Genomic DNA, 23,340 nt, shown 5'->3' with positions numbered 1-23,340 from the left:
AGTAACGCTTTGAGAAAGTGCCAGGAGTCAGGCCCAGAAAATGGAGAAAGGGAAATCCATACCTCAAATTTCGACAAGGCAAAAAAAGAGACAGAGCCTAGAAATGCCACGCGTCACCACAACACTTAGAAATCATGCGTGAAAGATTCTAGAAAGAATCATCGGTTGGCGAACAGTTCAGAAAGAAAACGGTCAGCAGGAGCCAGGAAATGGACATTGAGAACAACCAGAGAATCCTCCTTTCCTTTTTAGATGCCATTATGTGAAAGCCGCACATGTAATGAGCGCAGAATTCACCAGGACATTTAGCGAAGTCTCTTCGTGATAGCATCTTGGACAAGACTGAGAATCCAGGAGCTGAAGACAGCCCAGCTGGGTGCAGTCATAATTGGAGGAGCCGCTGTATCTAAAGAATATTGATTAATGGAAATATGCCAACCTAACTAATTGCCTTGTCTCCTTTCACCCTAAATCCCTAATTCGTCCCCCACGTTACCACCATAATTATCTTCGATCCGACCACGGTCTGTGTTCAAACATCTGAGCATGGCATATAAGGTCTGTTAACATCACTTCCCTTGTCAACTTTTTCAACCTCCATGCTTGCCTCAACAGCCAATAAATGACACTGCAGGTCTCAGGCGACCCTAGCTGACACGAGTCTGTGGCGCGAACAACACGGAAAGAGTAGAGAGGCATGCGATCCATGTGCTAAAAGACCCGGAAGCTGGGTAATAAGAAAAAAATCGCAGGGAACCAGTGATATTAAGGCAGAATCTCTGCATACATCAGTGAGGTCGTTAATGGAAAAGAAGGATCCTGGAAAGGCAGGGGGACCAGCTCACATGTGGGTGTTCCAGGAAGGGACGTTTTTGAGCTAAAAAAAAATACATATATGTAAAGAATGTTTGGACGTATTGCTTTTTAAATAACAACGACAACAAAAAGAGATTGCCATCGTTGTCAGAAAGCTTCCGACGAAGAGGCTTTATGAATATCTTTTGGGACTTTCTAAATGTGATTCCCCAAGCTGGAGGATGTGATTACATTTAAAAACGCTTGTAACTCTGATGGGCTACAGCTGTGCCCACAGCTGGCCCCACGGAGGGGCTGTGTAGCAAGCACCCACCCCGAAAAGCCACTCAGGAAAAACATCCTTCTATTCCAGTTAAAAGAGCCGCCCCACGGGAGCCATGACTGTCTTTAGTCCTTTAACAGTTAACTCAAGAGTTAGTCTGTACTCGACCAACGGCGGAAACAGTGAGCATTTAAGATGTCACGTGACGCGTTGCGAGCGTTTATAAAGAGGGCTCCGGACTGTCGGTTGGGGTGGGGGGTGGTGGAGAATCATCTTTTGCCAAGACGTTTCGTGGAATGCCAAGACTGCAAACAGTATGTCAAGACTTAGCGGACAGCTCTGCATTGGGCCGTATTAACTCTGCCGCACATTTCCGTAGGCCTTTTGGCGTGTACGAAAACCAGCACCTTTGGGCATCGTACTTGGCTTCCTTTCTGCTTCTAAACTTTCTCACTTCTCAGAAACAAACTAAAGAGAGCAGAAGGAGCAAAAAAAAAAAAAAAAAAAAAAAAATGCATCCTGACTCTAAAAGGACGGAATAAAAGGAGATGCTGTACACGCCATGGCTCGGAAAGGTCAAGGCATTAAGCGTGGTGCGGTGAGATCCTTCCTTTACTATCGCTACTTCCCCGGTCACTAGGAAAGCACGGGAATTACGGAGACTGGATTCCACCCGAGGAGGCCCTCAAGGGGAGCCGAGCCGGGGGTTCAAATGTCTGCTACTCCCGTGACTTCTCACGCAGGAATCCAAGGGAGCCAGCGGGGGCAGGGAGAAATCTCCTCTCCCCTTGCACGATTCGTGCTATTTTCTGACTCGCACCTTCTGGCACCACTCAGACGAGCCAGTTTCCTCGGCAGCAATGCAGGAGGCCAGGCTGGTCTTGCTCTGGACGGCAGCCCCTCTGGGGTCAACTCCCACCCCTGTGGCCATGAGCTACCTCCTCCCAGGGTGGACTGTCTATGTGGAGGGCTGCAGCTAGCCCTGTGCTTGTGTCTTCTCACTGATGCCCACGGCAGTTCCCACGGAAGGTTTTTAAACAGCTAAAATCTCTTGGAGGGAAAAAATACATTAATGGAAGAGTCTGGAGTAGAGAAAACCAACTTCCTACAACGGCAACAATCACCTGTCTTCTCTCTTAGGAAACTATTTATAAAAAAAATTTTTTTAATGTTTATTTATTCTTGCGCGAGAGACAGAGAGACAGTGAGAGCGGGGAAGTGACAGAGAGAGAGGGAGACTCAGAATCTGAAACAGGCCCCAGGCTCCGAGCTGTCAGCACAGAGCCCGACGCGGGGCTCGAACTCACGAACCAGGAGACCATGACCTGAGCGGAGGTCGGACGCTTAACTGACTGAGCCACCCAGGCGCCCCTCGAAAACTCTTAACAGACAACATGATGTAATTCTAACAGTGATGTCTAACCTTTACTTGGCATATATAATGTGGCGGGCACCACGCTAAGTGTTACTGTCATTATTTCATTTAATGATATAAACACACTGTATTAACAAGCATTACATGACATAAAATTAGGATAATAATGACTGATTTAAAAGTTAGCATATTATTGGGGCACCTGGGTGGCTCAGTCAATGAAGCATCCGACTCAGTCGCATCATGACTTCGGATCAGGTCATGATCTCACAGTTGGTGGGTTCGAGCCCCCGCGTCGGGCTCTGGGCTGATGGCTCGGAGCCTGGAGCCTGTTTCCGATTCTGTGTCTCCCTCTCTCTCTGCCCCTCCCCCACTCATGCTCTGTCTCTGTCTCTCAAAAATAAACGTTACAAAAAAAAAAAGTTAGCATATTATGATAAACTTGTACGATCCTGTAAATTCTCGGATATATAAATCAAAATGTTTTTTAAAAGTATCTGCTTATTTGCTTGAAGTATCATAATCTTTTCCTCTTAGCACAGTGTCTGTAAATTAGTTGGCATGAACATATTTGCTTTGAACAGTCAAGTGTATAACACAAAGGGGTGGGACCAGGTATATCAAATAATTAATTTCCTTCTGTTTTCGTAGAGAACATTCAATTTGCACTAATATAAATTACACATCGAGGTTCGCCATCACCCATTTTCATGTGGTTAATATTACCTTCAAATAAAGTAACTTTAAATTTTAACATAAAGGATTCTAGTTTGTGGGTGTGATGGTTAGTTTTCTGTGTCCGCTGGGCTAGCCTCTAGTCCCCAGTTATATACGATAAGACACTAATCTAGGTATTGCTGTGAAGGCATTTATTTATTTTTGAGAGAGAGAGAGAGAGAGACCGAGAGACAGAGAGACAGAGCATGAGTTGGAGATGGGGAGAGAGAGAGGGAGACACAGAATCCGAAGCAGGCTCCAAGCTCGGAGCTGTCAGCACAGAGCCCGACGTGGGGCTCGAACTCACGAACTGTGAGAACATGACCTGAGTTGAAGTTGGATATTCAACCGACCGAGCCACCCAGGCGCCCCGTGAAGGTATTTTTTTAGACGTGACTAGTGTCTACAATCAGCTGATTTTTAAGGAAAGGAGATTATCCTGGATAATCTGAGTGAAGCTGATCCAATCACCTGACAGGCCTTGAGACCAGAACTGAGGTTTCCCTGAGGAAGAATCCACCTGCGGAGTGCTCATCCGATCCTGGGGCCAGGAACCCGGGTACCATCTGGACTCTTCACTTCCCCTCGCCCCTGGCATTCGATCCACCGTTACTTCCCGCTGACTCACTTTCGTCCCAGCGGCCCGCTAACCCTTCCCCAAGCCTCCATTCTATCTTGTAAAAGTGCACACCCTTCTGCCTGGTGCAAAGGCTTCCCGTCTGTGTCTACTCCACATGCCGATTCCCCATCTATCAGCCCACCCCTTGTCAAAATCCGGCTTTGACATCTCTGATTGCCTCAAGGGAACGGAGTGTATCTCACCTTTTTTTTTTTTTTTATACCAGGCACTTAGCAAACTATCAGATCCGTGGTAAATGTCGGGTGAGTAGGAGGCCGTCCCCCAGGGCACGTGGAGCACAGATTCTCCTTAGTTGGGTACTGTAACCAAAGCCAAGTGAAACAGTCACTAGGAGCCCTGCATTTCTGTTGGCTTGGAGGGTCTTTATCCCCTTTTTAAACTTTTCTTCTTTTATATAGACTGGTACGTGATACACACAGACCCGCACGTATTTAACGAACACGGTTTGATTTGGATGTATGTAGACACCCATGATGCAATCACCGTAGTCAAGGGAACAGAAGGTAAGGGACACACACAGCACCTCCCAGAGTCTCCCTTGTCATGTTATGGGGTTTTGGGTCTGTTTTTTAAAATTTTTCTTGTCATCAGAGGATCTTAATTTTGGAGAGTCCGTGAAATCTCTAGAGCCTCTACCTAGAAGACACATTTAGCATATCGGTCCTGCGACTTTCTAAGTTTCCTGAAATCCATCCGGCCGTGGAGCTCCCACTTATGGTCGGTGGAGCCCAGGTTAATAATCCCTGACTGGGACCAAATACCACAGGTTCAAGTCTGTTTTTAATTCCCTCTGGTTTGGGTCTCGGCTGCCTTTCCCTTGTTTGGATCTCTCTTGCACCGTCATCCAAGAGTCCACATGACCCAGAAAGACTGGCTATCGGAGCCACTGGAAGATTATTCAGTGCTCAGGAAGGAACGTATTGGTGAGGACTCTTGTTGTGTGGGTATTTACACTATCCTGGGCTGGAGGTCTGTGATAGAACAATGCCTTCTGCTGAAGCAGCTCTCCTTTCATCTTGGAGGCCCTGCATTTGCCTTTCAAGCTAGCTGGAAGATGAGAAATGGAAAAACTAGGGGCGTGTCACGTAAGCTAAGTCAGGAAGCAAGTCATGGCGCTGCTTAAAAGGAGCCCCTGCCTCCTGGCATCCAACCCAAACACGACTCGGAAGACACGGCCACCGGCCCGGGATCCACCGCGACAAGTTTCTACATCAGGCTTATCCAAGCCCTTGTGTGAAGTCACCCCGAAAATAAACCTCCACGGCTCAGAGAACCCAGAGACAAACGAATGGGAACACGCTGCCCGTGGATATCAAAGACAAAGCTCCAACGAAAGGGGAAGACGAGGGAACTGGTGGAGGGAGCAGTAATTCCTCGGGGGATGTGAGTACTTTAAGAACAGAGATGAAGAACAAGGCCCCAGAAGAGCTGTGGGGAGCTGTGTCATGATATTTGAGGACATCTATTAAGGCAGAGGAGTCTGAGCTAAATGCTTTTTATTCCAAAACCATTTTCATCGAGAATTCACACAATCTAATAAGGGAAAGGGAATGAGAAGCTTAGAAGGCTTCTGTCAATCAATCAAAAAAGCAATTACCTAGGAACTATTTCCATAAGGTAGCTGTGCTAGGCACTGTACAGCCCGAACTGGTTATTAAAACGCCCACCAGAGGGTCCTCATTCCTTACACGGTTGGCCGGAGCTGTGCCGAACACCCCCATTTTTGGTCACAAGTAACAATTTTCAGGGGGGGACAGAAATAAAACCACTTCACCACGTATGACAAAGTAGACTGAAGTCATCAAGGACAATCTAAAAACCCACGGGGGGGGGGGGCGCGTGGGTGGCTCAGTCGGTTAAGCGTCTGGCTTCAGCTCAGGTCATGATCTTGCCATTCGAGAGTTCGAGCCCCGAGTCGGGCTCTGTGCTGATGGCTCGGGGCCTGCAGCCCGCTTCCGATTCTGTGTCTCCCTCTCTCTCTGCCCCTCCCCCACTCACACTCTGTCTCTCTCTCTCTCTCTCAAAAATAAATAAACATTGAAAAAAAATTTAAAAACCCACAGGGTTCCTCTTGGCTTTCAAACAATAGAACCTAAGACTTCACTCCTTAAGAATCTCTAGCCTTTGCAAAAGAGCTCTCAAGATACCATGTTCCAGAACCACTCTCTGTGTGACGTCGTCCCAGCCGTTCTCTTAGGGTACTGAAAGCACAGGAGTCCCTGCATCTCTGGTCAGGATGTCATCTTCGGGAGGGCAAGTTCAGGCCTTACTTGTTTCTAAATCCTCAGAGCTGCACCTGTGCTGCCTGTGGGCCCCGCCCAGTGAGTCACTGATGCTGACCTCCTGAGTCATATTCTTAGGTGGGAGAGGAAGGCTATGCATTTCATGGTCTGGCACCCAGTCCCTCTAATGTCACTGCGATTAAGGACAGGCTGCAGAAAAGTGCAATTATAACAACCTAAGGTAATCCTGACATCTACTGCTGTGCCCTTCCTGGTACCAGGTTCTTTTAAAAAAAGTTCAAGCGGAAAGGTACAGTATTTTTTTTTAAGTAGGCCCCCTGGCCGACATGGGGCTTGAACTCATGACCCCCTGATCAAGGGCTGCACGCTCTACCTGCTGAGCCAGTCAAGGTGCCCAAGAAGGTGGAGTTATTTTGACCTAAGCAGTGCTTTTTAAAACATTGCAGCTAGCGCCTTTATTCTCGTTTCTAAAATGACTACTGAAATGTGCACCCAAGCATTACACCTGAGTAGGTCCTTCTTTGTCATCTCCGTATCAACTCCCACCCTGTTTCCTTGCCTGCGTTTGTGTTATTTTCTGTTGACCTTCTTATCATTGATGGGTTTCATCAAGGCAGCGTGGCTCTATGAAGACAGAAGATATGCGTCTGTCTTGTATACGCTGGGACGTGTGGGTCTAACCCAGTGCCTGGCACACAGCAGGTGCCTAAGAAATATTTGCTAGATGAAAGAAATGAAATCACGTGAGATTATTTCTCAAATAATTTACTGGAAGAGTGTTTTGAGGACATGCTCTAGAGGATAAAGACGGTTTTGTTGGCCAAGTGATTCTGAGCAGGGCTTAATGTTCCGTTTCCTCCACAGTATCAGATAACCCAGGCTCTGAGAATTCTTGTGAGAAGAAAGCCTTGAATATTATTTAGCTCTGCATTTCCCAAATATATAGGACAACAACAAACTTTTTAAAAGTAGTATCTGATAGGGGCGCCTGGGTGGCTCAGTCGGTTGAGCGTCCGACTTCAGCTCAGGTCATGGTCTCACACTCCGTTGAGTTTAAGCCCCGCGTCGGGCTCTGTGCTGACAGCTCGGGGCCTGGAGCTGCTTCGGATTCTGTGTCTCCCTCTCTCTCTGCCCCTCCCCTGCTCATGCTCTGTCTCCTTCGGTCTCAAAAATAAATAGAAACATTTAAAAAAATTTTTTTTAAAAGTAGTATCTGATAACATCCTGTGGAATGTGTTCCAAAGAACCCACTTAGGGCAACACTGCTTTAAGAGCTACAGAAAGGGGCGCCTGGGTGGCGCAGTCGGTTAAGCGTCCGACTTCAGCCAGGTCACGATCTCGCGGTCCGTGAGTTCGAGCCCCGCGTCGGGCTCTGGGCTGATGGCTCAGAGCCTGGAGCCTGTTTCCGATTCTGTGTCTCCCTCTCTCTCTGCCCCTCCCCCGTTCATGCTCTGTCTCTCTCTGTCCCAAAAATAAATAAACGTTGAAAAAAAAAGAAAAAAAAAAGAGCTACAGAAAGACCCTGGGCCTCTAGGCCCAGAGACGCTGGAATTTTCTGTATTTACAAGGCTGAAGGCAGCTTTTCCTGATCTCTCCAGAAAGAAAGAGAAGCTTTTTCTCACAAACTGCTTACTTTATGGACAAGTGACCCCGCCATTCCACTTCCCACACCCGACACGGATTCTCAACTCCTTCTCAAGGGCTCCAGAACCTGGTGGTAGACCAATGCTCTCAAAAGCGTGGCTGGGACCACTGGGCCTCGCTAAGACAGAAGCCTCTGCACAACTGGCTTCAACTTCCGATCAGCTGCTTTGAGTATGAGGTTAAATTTAAGAGGACTTATTTCTATCATTTACATTCAATTAATTAACACCGCTACTTTGGGCCACAATTGTTTGCCTTATCAAAGCCAATCCAGTGGCCTTCTCAAAATCGGTTACCCTCAACAGAGGCATCAGGACAGTCGGGCAGGGTAGCAGGTGCCATCATCGTTCTCAGGGCAGATACAAGCAACACCAACAGCCATTAAAGTATGGAAGTGGGTAAATGACTCACTTAGAAAAATAACCATTTTAGTGCCCTTTTAATGTGAACCGAGCATCATGACTCTTCCAATATGATTTCCAATGTGATTTATCACGTGAAAGGAAAACAGGTTAGCACATCTTGAAATCACGTGTCCATGACAGGTGCCTACTACTGACATTCCATTGAGGGTCAGAGGGACTTTTCATTTATTCCTGAGAAGGAAGGAAGGAAGGAAAGGAAGGAAAGGAAGGAAAGGAAGGAAGGAAGGAAGGAAGGAAGGAAGGAAGGAAGGAAGGAAAGGAAAGGAAGAAAGAAAAAGGAGGGAGAGGGGAGAGAAGAGAAGAGAGGGAGAGAAGACAGGGAGGGAGGAAGGGAGGGAGAAAAAACGAAAAAGAAAAAGGAGAGTCACAACCCGGAAGGCTCTGTGTGCCCCACTGTGCACGCCCTGTGCCAGGCAGATGTACGGAAAACAACACCCATACCGGTAACACCAGCAACTGTAACATGGGCCTCCATGTAGGGGAAATGGATTTTTTCACACAGCTTTTGAAGATTCCAACAACCGCACACAGCAGGGTGAGCTTTGTGGCACTCAGTGGAATCATTTATAGGTTTGAGTCTCTATGTGTGTGTGTCGGGGGCGGGGGGACGGCTCTGAACAGATTCCATCTCCCGGAAGAGAGATGTATCCCTAAGCTGCTCTGTCTTAGCCAGAGAGCTATTGTAAGAGCTGACCTCTCAAGAAGGAAACACGAGCGCACGTGGGGTTCGTCCGCATTTCAGATGCTGTGCTGGGTTTATAACAGACTGCGCCCAAGTTGCAAAACTGAAAGTCATCAACCAGGGTGGGCCGGAGGTGAATGTTAACAAAACGTTTAACCAATCAACGGCCAGAGTCTGGCGTCTTCCGGGAGCTGTGAAATGGAGGGCACATTCGTGCCATCTCTGACTTCTGGCCCCGCATTCTTTTGCGTTCTCTTTAAGAAGTCCGCTTCGAGGACAAGCCAGAGGCGAAGGGAGACCGCCCCCCCCCCCCGCCACTTATGCCACTACCAGGGTACGAATGAAAAATTCTGATAAAGCTCACAGCCTTGAGGAAAGTTTTCTCTTCTTCTGCCACTCATTATCGGGCAGAACTGAAGGACAGATTCTGCCTTTTGCTCTGCAGGCTAAGTTCTATTCTCGCTGGAGACCATCGCTGGGGAGTGGAGTGTCTCGCTACTCGCTTATTCGCGGAGCCCTCTATTTAATGGACTCGCGATCGGGAAGGCGCATTCCGCGGAAGAAGTCAGCTCTCCCCTGATGGAGTGAGTGGGTGTGCACACGTTAGGCAATGAGAAAAGTTATTTTCTGCATGCCATGAGCCAAATTATCCCAATTCCTTTGCCGAAGAGCTTCCCCCGCCCCGCCCCCCCCCCTCCCGGCCCTTCCCTTTTTTCTCTTCATAGCTTGAATAATATTTAGCTAAGATTTCAGGTTCCTGGTTTTCAGTAGGATCCAACAGGTGTGGGGAAGGGTCATATGCCCACGGCCAGAGTCGTGAGGTCTCTGCCGTATGATGAGCGTCTGTCTTCGGGCTCGGGGAGCCTTCTCACTGGCCCGAATTTCAGAGCAGGGCCTCATAAAGCCGGCAACGTTAAGACCCAAATAATGTCATTTAGTGTCTAGGGGGAGGTTAAAAAGAGGATTAGAGGAAAGCAGGCAGGCAGGGTATATTAAACGAGTCCATGACTAGCAGGGTGTGACAGAAAAGGGTTTTATTCTTTTCAACAAAACAATTCCCCAGGGCTGGGATCATTACTCCACTGTGCCTTTATCACCTTGGAATTTTTATGGTTATTTTTGATGAATTCACATTTTTGTAAAGGCTTTTTTGAAATGATGCCAGTTTTCAATTTTTAATTAAAGTCGTAAATAATCTTAATTCTGCCTTAAAAGGTTTATTGTTTCTTACTTTTTTTTTTTTTTTTTTAGTTTATTATTGCTGCCAGGAAATATTTCAAATACCAAGCACTGAAGTGAGTTAGCAATTAGAATCTCTCCAAGGTCTAGTAACAACGTTGTACGCCATGTAAATATCACAGACCAGTTTACCCCGCGAGGTCTGAAAGTGTGGATTGGCTGCTTTCAGGTTTATTCACAATGCTTCTCCCGGGGGTGGCATTTCCTCTTTTTATCGGACGGGGCGACTTTCATCGTTTTAATTTCCACAGATTAATTTGTCACTGATTCGTAACAGATTTTAAGAATCTTCGGATTAAAAAAGACAGGTCACTAAGGTCTGGGCAATGAAAGGCAGCCATATCAGTTCAGCCATTTGCAGGAAACAAGGTGCACATTAAAAGCTAAATGAGCACAGAGCACCTCACTTTACAGAAGACAAAATTAAGAGCATAATGCAGTATTTGATATTAGGCTATCGCACAGCTCCTCGAAAGTACACCCTGGCTACCCAGCCTCACTGCTGAAGGCTGTCTGCACAAATTGCCCATCAATTTCTATTTTGTAGCCTCGGGTCCAGTTTTCGTTTTTAAATTAGTGCTTCAAGAATCTTTCACACACTCCAAACTAAGTCTTCCTTTATATAGAGGCTGAGACAGACCACGTCTGAACAATAGAAACCAATTAATTAATGATCCCTGAAAATATCTCATTATGTTTCCATACCTACTGTCAACCTAGGTGACCTTCTTAAGTTGACTACACAATGTGATGCTTATTTGTCTGGATGCAGCACTTATAGTCCCTCATGTCCATGGCAGGTGTTACTTACTCTCTGTGAAGGTGAAGGTGCTCTCCAGTCTTAGGATAGATTTCCTAGCATGGTAAAACCCCACACAGTTCAGACAACGTGGGAGGTGGATGGTCAGATTTAGGAGAAAAAACTCTCAAGAAGGTTTTTGGTTTTTTGAATTTTTTATATGTTTGTTTATTTTTGATGGAGAGAGAGCGAGCGAGCGAGGGAGAGAGAGAGAGAGAGTGCGCGCACAAGCAGGGGAGGGTTAGAGAAAGAGGGAGACACAGAACCCCAAGCAGGCTCCAGGCTGTGAGCTGTCAGCACAGAGCCCGATGCAGGGCTCGAACTCATGAACTGCGAGCTCATGGAGATCACGACCTGAGCTGAAGTTGGGATGCTTAACCGACTGAGCCATCCAAGCGCCCCTGTTTTTTTGTTTTTTAAACAGAGACAACTTATTAGTTCAAGTTCACAAGATACACACGGAGATGATGGCAAAAGCCGTTAGACCGTGGTCCTGCAACACAGTAGGCAACGTTGGTGTTGTTCAAATATTAAGTGTCCTCCTTAGAGCTTTAGATTATTAATTCACTTAGCAGTTCCTTACTCTTCTATGGTACAGGAATATCTTCAGTGTGGGTTTAATGGTCATCTGTTATCAGTTTACTGTATTCCAATAGAAGAGACTTACAGGAAAAAAAAATGATCTAACAACTGACTTACAAGAGTGGGTTTACATACAATTAAGAGCATCTATCAAATCCTTCCAACTGGGCATTTTTCTAATTCGCAGGGAAGAGGTCAAATTCTTTCCATATATGAGCCTTCAACTGGCACTGTGCTAACACCTCTCAAGAAGAAAAACCTCAAGTAAAAAAAGACTACACAGCCATTTCCCAACATAAAAGCATTAAATCCCTATAAACCAGGAAAGAATGCACGATTCTAGTTAACTAGAAGCCACAGTGACTTGAACACCAGGGTCATGGGGTTCAATCACATCATGGGGACTTGAAGTATTGTGAATCTTAAGACTTCCCTTAAATTTGTTACGAAGGGCCCTTACATGAATCAGGTACCATCTCAACACAAATGAGACACTCATAAAGCTAAGGTCAGCTCAGTGTGGTTTTCTGCCATGGTGAGAAGTTGCTTATTGGTCCAAAAAGTTAGAAACTCAGTTACTGGGACCTCGAAAGCCGCTAAACTCCTTGTCACCATGGGGCCAACCACTTGCTGGAGATCTTACGAGATCACGAGAGAGAGAGAGAGAGAGAAAGAGAGGGTGGGGTGGGGAGAGAGAGATAGAGAGTCAGTCAGTCAGAGTCAGACAGGTTGGCTGGTTGATCTTTAACATTTCTCCCAAATCCAAAACTCTATGATTTCTATGTGCGCTAAAAGCCACATTAATTCCTCACCGGTATCAAAGTCATTTTAGGTTCAGTTCCTCTCTCAGATTTCCATACACAGCACCTATTAAGAAACGTGTCTTTTTCTAAGCTTAAAGGGAGGGATATTCTGCACTTAATCATCCTAGAGATACACCTACCTTCTCCATCAGAACTAACAGGGTTTTGACCAATTGATATTTTAGGAAAAAGCACTTACCTCCAGAAAGGGTTTCTGTTGTGCTCTTTTTCCCAATTCAATTTTCTTTAGCTATTTGGACTTAATCTCCATAAAAGCCTTTTGTTACTCTCCAGTTTAGGTGACTTTTACTAATTTCCTCTGATTCTTATCATACAGGCCCTCCCCCAGAAATTCCTATCTGGTCATACGAGCTATGCAGACCACAGCACTGCTGTTACTTCGGGGAAGATGTCCCCCATCAGAGAGTCTAATGCATGAAACTACCTTGAGAAGTCGAAGAATTCCAGGGCCCTGCACAAGGTCCCAGTACTGCCAAGAGTAACTTAAACGTGCCTTTCCTGGCTAGATCCATTCTCTTTCGAAGTTACCTTTTTTCTCGCTTGTTGATCTTTGGAAGAATGTGCCTTCACGTGCTTTCTGAGGGAGCTTGGGTCTGTGTAGCGTTTGGAGCATCCTGGAATTTGACAAGCATAAGGTTTCTAAATGAGAAAGAAAAAAAAAACAAAACAGCTGTAGTTAAATCATAGAGGTGACCAGGGAAGATTTACTCAAGACTACTGACTTCAGAGCATGAACTGTTACCAACTGACTGACGTGAAATGCTGGGTAATACTTGTGGGTTTTAATTAGAAAGCCCAGTAAGTTTGCATCAAGGGAAAGGGGAGAGTCAACTTTCAAGAAACGAGGAGGCAGCGTTTAGGGGTGTGCTCTCCCCGCAAAACGTCTTGTGGCATTTCTGGATGTGGGAATCATTAGTAAGCATCTCTAGTCATACTTACAGTTCTGTTCCCCTGAAAACAACCTCTGGTATTGTCAGAAACTAGGAAACACACATTCTCTAAGAGTTCGGGTATAAAGAAGCTGCAGAAAAGTCCAGAAAGGACTGGGAATGTTTCAGAGGAAACCTGATTCAGAGAGAAGGAGAGAATTAAAAGGGAGTGTTAGTGGAAAGTGAGCGAGAGACCATAGGTTTCAAACAACAGACACATGCAAACTCAGCCAGAGAAACATTAATCTTATTATAGGTATGACAGGTATAGGGGGAGGCCCGGTGCTCAGCTGGGTTACACGCGTAAGCTCTTGGCTGAGTGTAATGAGACCACAAGTTTTGGCCACCTGCAGCGCCCCCAGGCTCCTGAGATGTGAGGTACAGAGCCTAAGGCTGAGTCCAGAATCTTTTTAATTTTTGCACCCCTGGTGACGGGTATACAATTATGAGGAATGAATGAATGGGAGCACGCCATACATCAGTTCAAATTTTAGCACCTATGCCTACTGTGACAACAGAATTCATAGCAAGGGTTTGAGAGTATTGGCTTTTATGTTATGAAATAAAGCGAAACTGTTTACTCAAAGAACTAAAAGAAGAAGTCGCAAGATAAACGATGTAAGTCACAGCGTAGAGTCACTTTGTACCTCTCAGTAGGTGACGTTAATTGGAGTTGTGCCCTCATGATTTGAAATGTAAGCAGGAGAAGTGAAACCCTGCCCCTAAAATAGGATTCTTGCTCTAGGAACCTGCTCTTCCAATGACCAAAAAGAAAAAAAAAAATTCAGATTTTTAAAAATTATTATTTCCAGTTTGCTCCTGTTTTCATGTGGATGTTTGTCATTTTGGGAACCAACATATACGTGGATTCTTGCCCCGCTGGAAGCTGTATTTATGCTTCACTTTTTTGTTTCTGCCATTTTTGATTCCAAGCACAACGTAAAGTCATGAATATATAATTTAGTTGGACACTCCCAATTTGAATTCGAAGTTTGATGTCTCTGTTCCTTGAGTGACTGATTGACTGAATCACCCAACAGGTCTGAACGGTTTCATGGTATGCTGGGTCCTGCGTCACATGTAAGAATGCTAACAATGAACATTGGATGCACCAGGCTCTCCGTATCTCAGGTTTTGCCAAAGGCGAGCCAACATGGGCTGAAGTCACTAGTCAACGAGTTTCCCTCGGGCAAACAAAAGTTTTCTTTCACCTGGGAATCTCTTCTGGGTTCGCACAGCGGTCTTGCCATAGCCTTCCCCACCCGGCCCTGGCTTTAGGGGAACAACCAGCTGATATCTCTATTAGCGGTCATGTTGTGACCACATAAACTTGCATTCTGGGCACTAGAGGAGATGTGGCATGTTCAAAAAAAAAAAAAAACCAAAAAAAACAACTTTGGGAACATTAACACGTTATATAAACCAACCCTATTATTATTACGATGGTCACTAATTTCTGGGTTGAAAAGAAAAGGGTAATGTCATTTTGTATTTGAGTTTGGGATGTTCTTGAAACATCTCACCATCCCTCCCAGCTGGCCTTCACTCTCTCCCCTGCTGTTAGCCACCTGGGATCAGTGTGCCAAAATAGCAATGTCAGGGGCGGGTCCAAGTGGTGTACTGGTGATTTGATCTCAGGTTACCCCAGCTTTAAATGGCACGCTATACTTTATTAAACTATATTTTCCATGTGCACTGTAAAATCACTTCCCCTGTTTAGACAGTAAGATGCTAATAGGGAAATAAGTTAATAAAACTTTCAGGGTTAGAATTTTGAACTTGGGAAAAATCATTTTCCTGTAAGAATCCCCTGAGTTGAAGAAAAGATACTTTATCCAAAATTCTGACAGCATTAGCATAAGGAGTGGTTAATGAAAGGAAATGGGGGCCTAAATTTAAATAATACATTCTTCAAGCAGCTACAGTTTGCTTTTTAAAACAAATGCTTAATTTCTGCACGATTTAAAAAGAGCTTAACAATTCGTTTAACGCAATAAAAATTTAAACAGGAGGTAGGTTTGCATCTTAAAAGGAGGAACGATGGTTTTAAAAGATTTAATAGAGAGGTGGTTAAAAAAAAAATGGCTGGGTTTTAAAAGCTACTGCATTGAACTGAATCATGAAATTATTATCTGTGGTAGCTTTCCTCAAAAGTTTTAAAACGTGATTTTTTTTTTTTGAATTCCAAAATGATTTTAGAAAATGCTCATAGTCTGATTAGCTAAAATTAGCTCCAAGTAAAGAAGGGTATTGTAGAGCCGTAACACTCAGGCTTACAATAGTTCTTACAAACTACAGATAACTAGCTAGAGTGGAGGCAATTTCTCAAGACAATCTTGTCTTGTGAACGCTCATTCTCCCATGATAAAGTTTAATGACAAATTGGAAAATTTATTAGATTCTACCAAGGCCATTTTAGACTTACAAAATAGGGCATTTTAACATAATTTATTCTTTTTTCCCCCTACTTCTACCTTTAAAAAATCCTGCTATTCACCAAATTTGTTCACTTAACATTCCACTCTGGTGGTCCTAAGATCACGGGATTCAATCCAGCTAGAGCAGGAGGGGGCTATGCTGTGTCCGTATTGCTCTAATTATATTTCGGCTATTTACCAGGCAAACCCTCACATTTATGTATCTTAGGAGATAATGCTGTTTAGAAAGGTTATGTGACATATAGCTAAAATGACTTCTATCAATATGACTAATAGAGACTAATATAAAATTTAATAAATATGTCAACTGTAACATCAGAAGAATCTTAAATATGTATGAGAAGGTGTGTAGAAATAACAGTATCTTTTCAAAATTCAAATTCTGGTGTAGTTTAATAATAGACATCAGAATGTTAACACTGAAAAAGTACTGCCATGAATATATTATTTGCAAGCACGTGGGATAAGAGCTCTGGGATGTGTACGAGACATCCATCCTGATGGCTTTGTTGAGTGAAGCGAAACTGCACGGAGTCTACCTGGCCCCGTGTAAGGAAAATGGCATCGAAACTTGAGAAATGCCAAAGAGGACAATCAACAGAACTGAGAAAATAAAAGAGCCTCAGAGAACGAGCAAAATGTTACAGCACTGAGAGAGTTAAGGTGTAATAATGGCAATCAATCGTTCTCACAGGAGTTATGCCAATGGATCTGTGGCTGTTAACACAACAGCGGCACGGGAAAACTTAACCCTGGGGAAAGATGTGCGGATTCTTTGCAGATCGCCTGAAGGTGAAAATGCCAGGTGGCTTCTCTAAAGCAAAAGGCCAGATTCACTCAGTAACCATGCCAGCCTCAAAGTTCTTATGGCAAAAAGAAAAGAACCAGGGTAAAAAAACAAAACAACAACAACAACAGTAACAAAAACCCAAAGACCACGATGCTTCCTCTCCAGCAACAGTATATATGATCTACTTCAGCATCCCGATATTTGAATACTTATGATGATGTCCAATCCCCAGCAGTCATTCTCTGTACTAAAACCTGTTATGCGACAGCCCCTGAAATGCCTTTATTTTATACACACAACTCTGTCTCAGGCAGTTGTAATATTTAGGGTAACCTGTGACTACAGAAAAATGAGGAAAGAGCCAGACGGGGCCCCTTCTGGACCTTTACCAAGGTTCCACTGCTGCCCTTGGCATTGTCCCTATAACCTGCAGACCATAAAGCAAACACCTTCCTGTCCCACTATCACATGGGCCCTTCCTCACACCGGGGCTCAGGGCTCGGGGCTGGCAGCTGGAAAGCCCATGCTGTCCTTACAGTGTCCAGATGTGTCCTCTGGTGCTTGGCACGGTCACTGGAGTTACTGAACGCCTTCTCACAGCCTGGGTGCTGGCACAAATAGGGCTTCTCGCCCGTGTGGCTCCGCAAGTGAATCTTGAGATTCTCAAGCCTTGAAAAGGCCTTCTTGCAACCTTCAAACTGCAAAGAGAAAACAAGTTTCAGCTGTTGAGAAGGAGCTTGACTGTTTGGGTCTGGGGGGACAGGAAAGAAAAAAAAAAGGGTCCTTAGTGTGTATTTAGCCAAAACCAAAACACAAAAATAATAAAATAAAATGAAATCCAAACAGTAACAAATATTCTAAAAATATCCACATATTTATGTGAACTGCATTTTTCCACTAATATACATGCCACTTTCCACACCAGATCTGGGTCCCAACCTGATTTCTGTGATTACTTATGTCAGAGAAAATTTGCTGTGAACCATCTGGCTCAGTTAATAAAAATACAGTAATGCGTGTCTTAAAGATTTATGAAAAAATTAACACACTTTTCCATTTCCAAATTGGTATAAATGGAAGGAACCAGGAAGGAAGAAACTTTTGACAACTAATAAACTAACAACGACAACAAAAAATCAAAGTGAAGTATGAGAATAAAGGTGAGCAGCAGATCCCAGAGTCCAAGATGAAAACGGCATGTTTCCGTGGAATCGTTACGATCGTAGCTTCCCGAACAATCTTAAGGAGTTTTTCGACTCCCCCAAAGAATGACTCCGTTAACGTCCACTGTGACGCCAAGCCTAATGAGATGGAGTCTTTTTAGCATGCTTTTAAAAGCAGAACTGGAACACAATTCATTTCAGTGCTGGGAACGTTTTCCAAAGAGTGATCGTTTTGCTTGTTTTTGTTTTTCTAAGAAATGTTGTTACCTAGTTCATGAAGAGAGGAATTGAAAGTGAAGGGCTGAGGATTTCAAGAAATGCTTTACTGGTTTGTCAATAATATTTATTGATGGTACTATTTATTTCATGTCTTCTGTGGGTAAAATAACAGCTGTTATGTAAGAGGCTCAAAGTGAGTCCAGTCCTGAAGTGGCCATCTAGTAAAGAGAACGTGTAAGAGAAAGCCTGTAAACGAAGCATAAGTGTGAGGTGGGCACACCCCCTCGGACTCGCTCTTCACTGCCAAGCCCTAGAATGCTGATGCCGCTTTGACAATTTGAATCCCATTTGAGTCCCCGCTGCAAAGGAAACGTAGAAATATGGAAAAGGTACCAGAACAAAGCCTAGTAGGTTTCAAGCGATCCAGAAACCTCATTTCTTGGAGAGGAACATGGGACGATGGGGGGAAGGACAGAATAGGAGTAAAGAAGGTAACTTTAAGAGGGTTTCCATTCAAAACCAGCAGGTATTAATTAACCTTACCAGAAGACATTTTATAAAATTCCTCGGTTCTCTCACTTATCATGAGAGATGATGGAGCGTGGGGTACATTGTTTAGGAAGGGATGACCCAGGGCTGGCCAGGCTCTGGCTATCTGAGATTTCATCTTTAAGTGAAGGATGAACTGAGGAGAAAGGATAATCAGACATGTCATAACTCCCATCTATTGAAGTCATCCAGATTTTGCGTGCTGGAGTATTTTAAGAAATTTATGAAAGTTGCACTTACGCTTGATTGAGAGTTATACATGTTTCACAGACATATGTTGGTTTATTTCAATTTTGATATTTTGCTTAAAATAATTTTGGTGTTTTCCTGATTTCGATTTCACATAAAAATAAATTTAGCCTGAACAGAAGAGGATTTGCTGATGAAGCCACTGCTTTTTGAACAGAGTGAAAGGCATATGATGATACGCTGCTTGGGACAGACAGAGGAGTTAAGTGGCTTATCTCTGCAGATTTTCGAGTGGGTCTCAAATCTGAGAATAAAGGGGCTCAATGTTGACCCCCCAATTCATGGCTAAGAGGCCTCTCCTGACCAAACCTCTGTTTTTAAGGTTCTCTCCAAATGTCAACTCGGAGCAATGTGCTGGAGCTCAGCCGATCTGACGTGGGAGTCAGCCGGTGGGCCCTACTGGGGTCTGAGATGAGCTTGTGGTCTTGGACCCCTCAAGCCTGTAGTCTAGTTCCTAGCAAGGCTCTTTTGTAGGAGAGATGCTGTTCCAGGACCAGCTCCAGGGTGCAGACCCAGACCCGGGGAGGCCGCAGCCTCCACCCTGTGGTCCAGTTGTCCCAGATACTGGTCAGAGAGAAGGCTACGTTGTCGAGGCACCAACATGGGGGTTGGAGAACCCCTTTAGAACAGGTGAATGAGGTTTCTCCAAGCACCAGACAAACAAGACACTCCCCCCCTCCCCGATCTACTGCAGAGTGATTAGGGGGATCTCAAACACGTCCTAGAACTAAATCTAACCATCCACCTGATGGCACATAAACTGGATGTCAGACTGGTGTTTCCATGCTCTCTCCTGTTAAATGTCCAGTAAAATGTCCAGTTAAAATCAACCAATATGCTATTATTACTATTAACGGGGGCAGTGACCGAAGACTAAGCGGCTTGTGGCATTCGGAGCAAATGAGTGAAGAGTGACCTGCATCTCAGAACATCCTGACCATGTTTAAAGAGCAAAGACGGAAGAAACTATGAGCGCCTAGACTGAAAATGACAACCACAAGATTATCTACAAAACCCTGAAAATCCGGCTGGTCTCAGATGTCTCCTTGGCAGCAAGAAAGGCTGGAAGGTAACAGTGTCTGTGGTACCTGCACTAGCATTAGAGTATTTTTAGGGGAAAAGATGAACAGTGAAGGGGTTTGACCCTACTGGGTTGTATGAATAAGGCAAGAGAAGGGCAACTTCTTGGACTCAGGGGCTCATAATATATACCACCCACCTGTTCCTGCTGAAAAAGTTCACCCAAAACCATGAACCCCAAACCAGTAGAGTCAGGCACCGAGAGGTCGACAAGTGCCTCCTCGGGGGGCCTAGCACCCAACGCATCACGGCCGGTTGGCCTGATGATTGGACACCTGATTGAACTTGCCACACCAATAATTCTCCAGAAGAGGAAGGAGGTGCTGTTCGTTTGTCTAATGGTGTCTGGATGAGACTTGAAAGCAAACCATTTTGTAATGAATCATTATCACTCCTTATGGGAATAACCCTGTAATTCAACACAAGAATTTCCTTTCCCTCAGGGCAATTTTACCCCTAGCTTTATAAATTCAGTTAAATGCAAATGCATTAAAAATAAACTAACATTTAGATAGAACTATAAAAGACTGTTACAGAATACTCCAAAACTGGATGCTTCGGGGGTCTGGGCAAATGGATGCCTTTTTCCTTATTATTATGTTGTTATTCCTTTTTGGTTTTTTTCATGTTTTCTAAATCTTTAATGAGTGAGTTTCACATTGTGAATGAACATCTACACCTAGGAAAGCAAGGACCACAAAAAGACTGTTTCCTTGGGTAGCCAAATGCTTTCCTATCAGGTTTCCTAAAGTACAACGTCCATCCTGAGACCTAAGGTCCAAAGTGTCACCTGCCTGCTTGGGTCACTGTCACCAAGCCAGCCTTACACTAGGCTTGACCAACAGACTACTCTCAGGTCGTCTCCTTTCCAGACTGGCTGGAGGGCTGGTAGAACCAGACCACCAAGCCCGAGGTTCCCTGTGGTTCAAGGCAGCATGCAAAAAGAGAAAAACAAACTCTGAGAATCCAAGGGGGTTAGCAGAAGGAGGAAACACAGAAAGCAAAAGAAAGACAAATACAGGATGGTAATGTGGGAGGGAGGGAGTGGGGGTGGGGCAGGGGTCTGATATATGCTAGTTAATGACACATAAATAACCTTCTTTCTTTGCCCCCAGCAAACACTGGGCAAGCCCTCTGAGCAGGGTACTATGTGTTAGGCACTGGGAGGAGGAATATGAATGAAACTCAAACTTCACTCCTGGGAAGAAGGAAGCAGCCACTTACATACTGATGAACCTTGAGCAGGGATTCTCAGAGAGGCGCTGCAGGAACCAGCAGCATCCCAAGGCCTTGAGAGTCTGCCAGAAATCCCGGAATTCCCAGACCCACCCAGGAATAGAACCCCGGGCGGGGTGGGGGGCAGCCACCTGAGTGTTGATAAGCCCTCCAGGAGATTCTGACGCTCTATCCTACCCATGAATGCCGTTCACATCCTAACCACCGTCGGTTTGCTTCAAATCTCCTGACAGAAGTAAACCGTCTTGCAGGATTCACCCACTTCTCACTGGGGCCGAGAGCTCTTCGAACCAGCAATAGCCCTGGCCTGGAAACATCTCTGTTGTGGAGGGAAGGCCGGGTTCTCTCTAGTCACCCGGCAAATGGCACAAAATTTCAGAATGCCGGTCTCGTACTAGAGATTCTTTAAAATTCCTGACTTTTGAATCTGCTGCCAGGCAGATACCTGGTTCTGAAAGAGGTTATTGCCTACGGGTTCCCTCAGTAGCCTCCTGACCAGCGCAACTTTCTGGTTTCTAGCAGCCCTTGCATTCCCCCGTTGAGAGAAAGCATCGTTTCCCATTTGCACATTTCGGTGACTTTACAGAGCGTGGAAGAACAATGCAAGAAACTGGCAGTGACAGATCTTTAAATCTCGTGGGTTTTGGAAATACTGCATTGCGCGAAGCCTCACTCTGAGAAAAATCTCTAACTCTGAGGCCGTTTTCAAGTAACAAACTTTAATTAAAAAGTATAAATTGCCTCAAACCCAGAGAACCTGAGCTTACGCCACTTTGCTAATTTAGGAGATTATTTCATATTTAAAGGATCACAACTGGACTGTAATCACCATCCATATATATTGGCTTGATTACAGATTGTTGACATTAAGTGGTATTAAGATGACCTTTGAAATATTACTTTCCCTTTCTATTAGAGGCTTTTGTGTAAGGTTTTGAAAATGAAAGGCTCATTAGACACCATTAAAATAGGATTTATTCCATATGTGTAACCAATAATCAAGTCGAATATTACTCCCTCCCCTAATCAGCTACTTAAAGTACTAAGAAGCCCAGTTCATATTCAAAGCCGTAATAACAGCAAACCTTTCCTGATCAGATTTCTATACCATCACTAATGTCAACAAAATCCAAAAAGAGAGGAGTCTAGGATGCTGGCAAGGTTTTCTAAAATATACATTTGATTTCAATTAAGGCGCCGTGTTTATGACCCTTGGAGGTATATGCTTTTACAATTTCATCAGTCAAAACCAATTAATCCCATTAGTGACGGCTGCTGCTATGATGTGTGGGCAGCTCCAGAAACGGACCCATGAATTATGGCTAGTTTACATCTTCCCCTTACGGCTCAAAGACAACAATGATGAAAGGCATTGGCGGAAAGGTCAGCAAATATTTCTAATGCCATGGATACAGTCAAGGTGACTTCCACGGTAAGACCAAGAGTTCAAGTCCACTCGAATCATGGACATACCTGTAAAAGGTGTAAATGAGAAAGAGGGCCGAAGCTGGAGCGGAGGAGGCGAGAAATCTGAAGGAGGCGGGAAATCTGCATCCAGTATTCAGCCAAGCTTTACCAGTTTCCTTCTGGGACAGCGATGCCCCAGCTCAAGCGGGAGTCACTAGCCACCCAGGCATCTTGTTAAAATGCAGATTCTGATTCCTAAGGTGTGGAGTGAGGCTCCGGGTAGATCTCCTGGGTGATACTTCTAAATGCTGAATGTTCCAAGATTACCCTTTGAGAAACCCAGTTTTGGGATCGTTACACTGCCCTGAGCTTAACGGGATTTTTTTTGTTTTTTTTTAAAGACGAGAGAAAATAAACAAAAGAACTGGGGCAAGAATAAAGAAAGGGACAGCTTTTGATGAACCAAACTGTGGCAGCCTCATCCTTCAAAGTGTGGAAGAGTAAAATCTAATTTTAAAATTTAGGGTGGGAAGATAACAGAAAGTGTTGTCTGGGAAAAAAAAAAAAAAAAGAAGCAGCAGAAGAAGAAAAGTCAGAAAAAAAGGGAGGGGGGAGAAAGATACAAAATGGAAAGACGGCGGAGGACCACAGGGCCGTGTGACTTTGTTTCTCCTGCCTCTGCCCTCCGTGCCTGGACACATGCCTGGCCTCACCACGGCCCTGTGGTCTCTGTGCCCCGCGCCTTCTTATTAGCCCCGGACGCTCTCGCAAATTCTTAATACTGACAGCACACCAGTCTGCAGCTAGTGTGACATAAAGGGAGAAGAGGGAAATAATTCAAATGTTTTGAGGCTTTTTCAAGGTATCTGGTTCACGCATTCACTACACTGAGAAATGGGGAATTTCTTCCCCTCGGTGTTTCCTGCGCACTGCTAATTCTGGGGCGAGGACGCGGAAGAGGCCTCCCATGTGCTCGCTTCGTGATCTTCCTCATGTTTTCCGTGTAATCACCTTCTTATCTGTAATGGGACA

The 23,340-nt window shown here is 44.7% G+C and overlaps 1 protein-coding gene across 1 annotated transcript in view; it reads right to left on the bottom strand.

Annotated features, from left to right (window-relative positions):
• The window catches only part of GLIS3 (GLIS family zinc finger 3), a 106,578-nt gene extending 85,360 nt beyond the window's left edge, over window positions 1-21,218 (bottom strand). The window contains exons 1-3 of the mRNA XM_030294232.1: window positions 21,171-21,218; window positions 16,942-17,103; window positions 12,777-12,887 (exon numbers count right to left, since the gene is read on the bottom strand). Coding sequence (XP_030150092.1) covers window positions 12,777-12,887; window positions 16,942-17,103; window positions 21,171-21,218 — 321 coding nt within the window. The remainder of the gene's footprint in view (window positions 1-12,776; window positions 12,888-16,941; window positions 17,104-21,170) is intronic.
• Between the last annotated feature and the right edge of the window lie 2,122 nt (window positions 21,219-23,340).

Source organism: Lynx canadensis, chromosome D4 (genome assembly GCF_007474595.2).
Source record: "Lynx canadensis isolate LIC74 chromosome D4, mLynCan4.pri.v2, whole genome shotgun sequence".
NCBI classification, from domain to species: domain Eukaryota; kingdom Metazoa; phylum Chordata; class Mammalia; order Carnivora; family Felidae; genus Lynx; species Lynx canadensis.
Note: the sequence above shows the minus strand (reverse complement) of the source record. Positions and strands in the feature narration are given on the sequence as shown.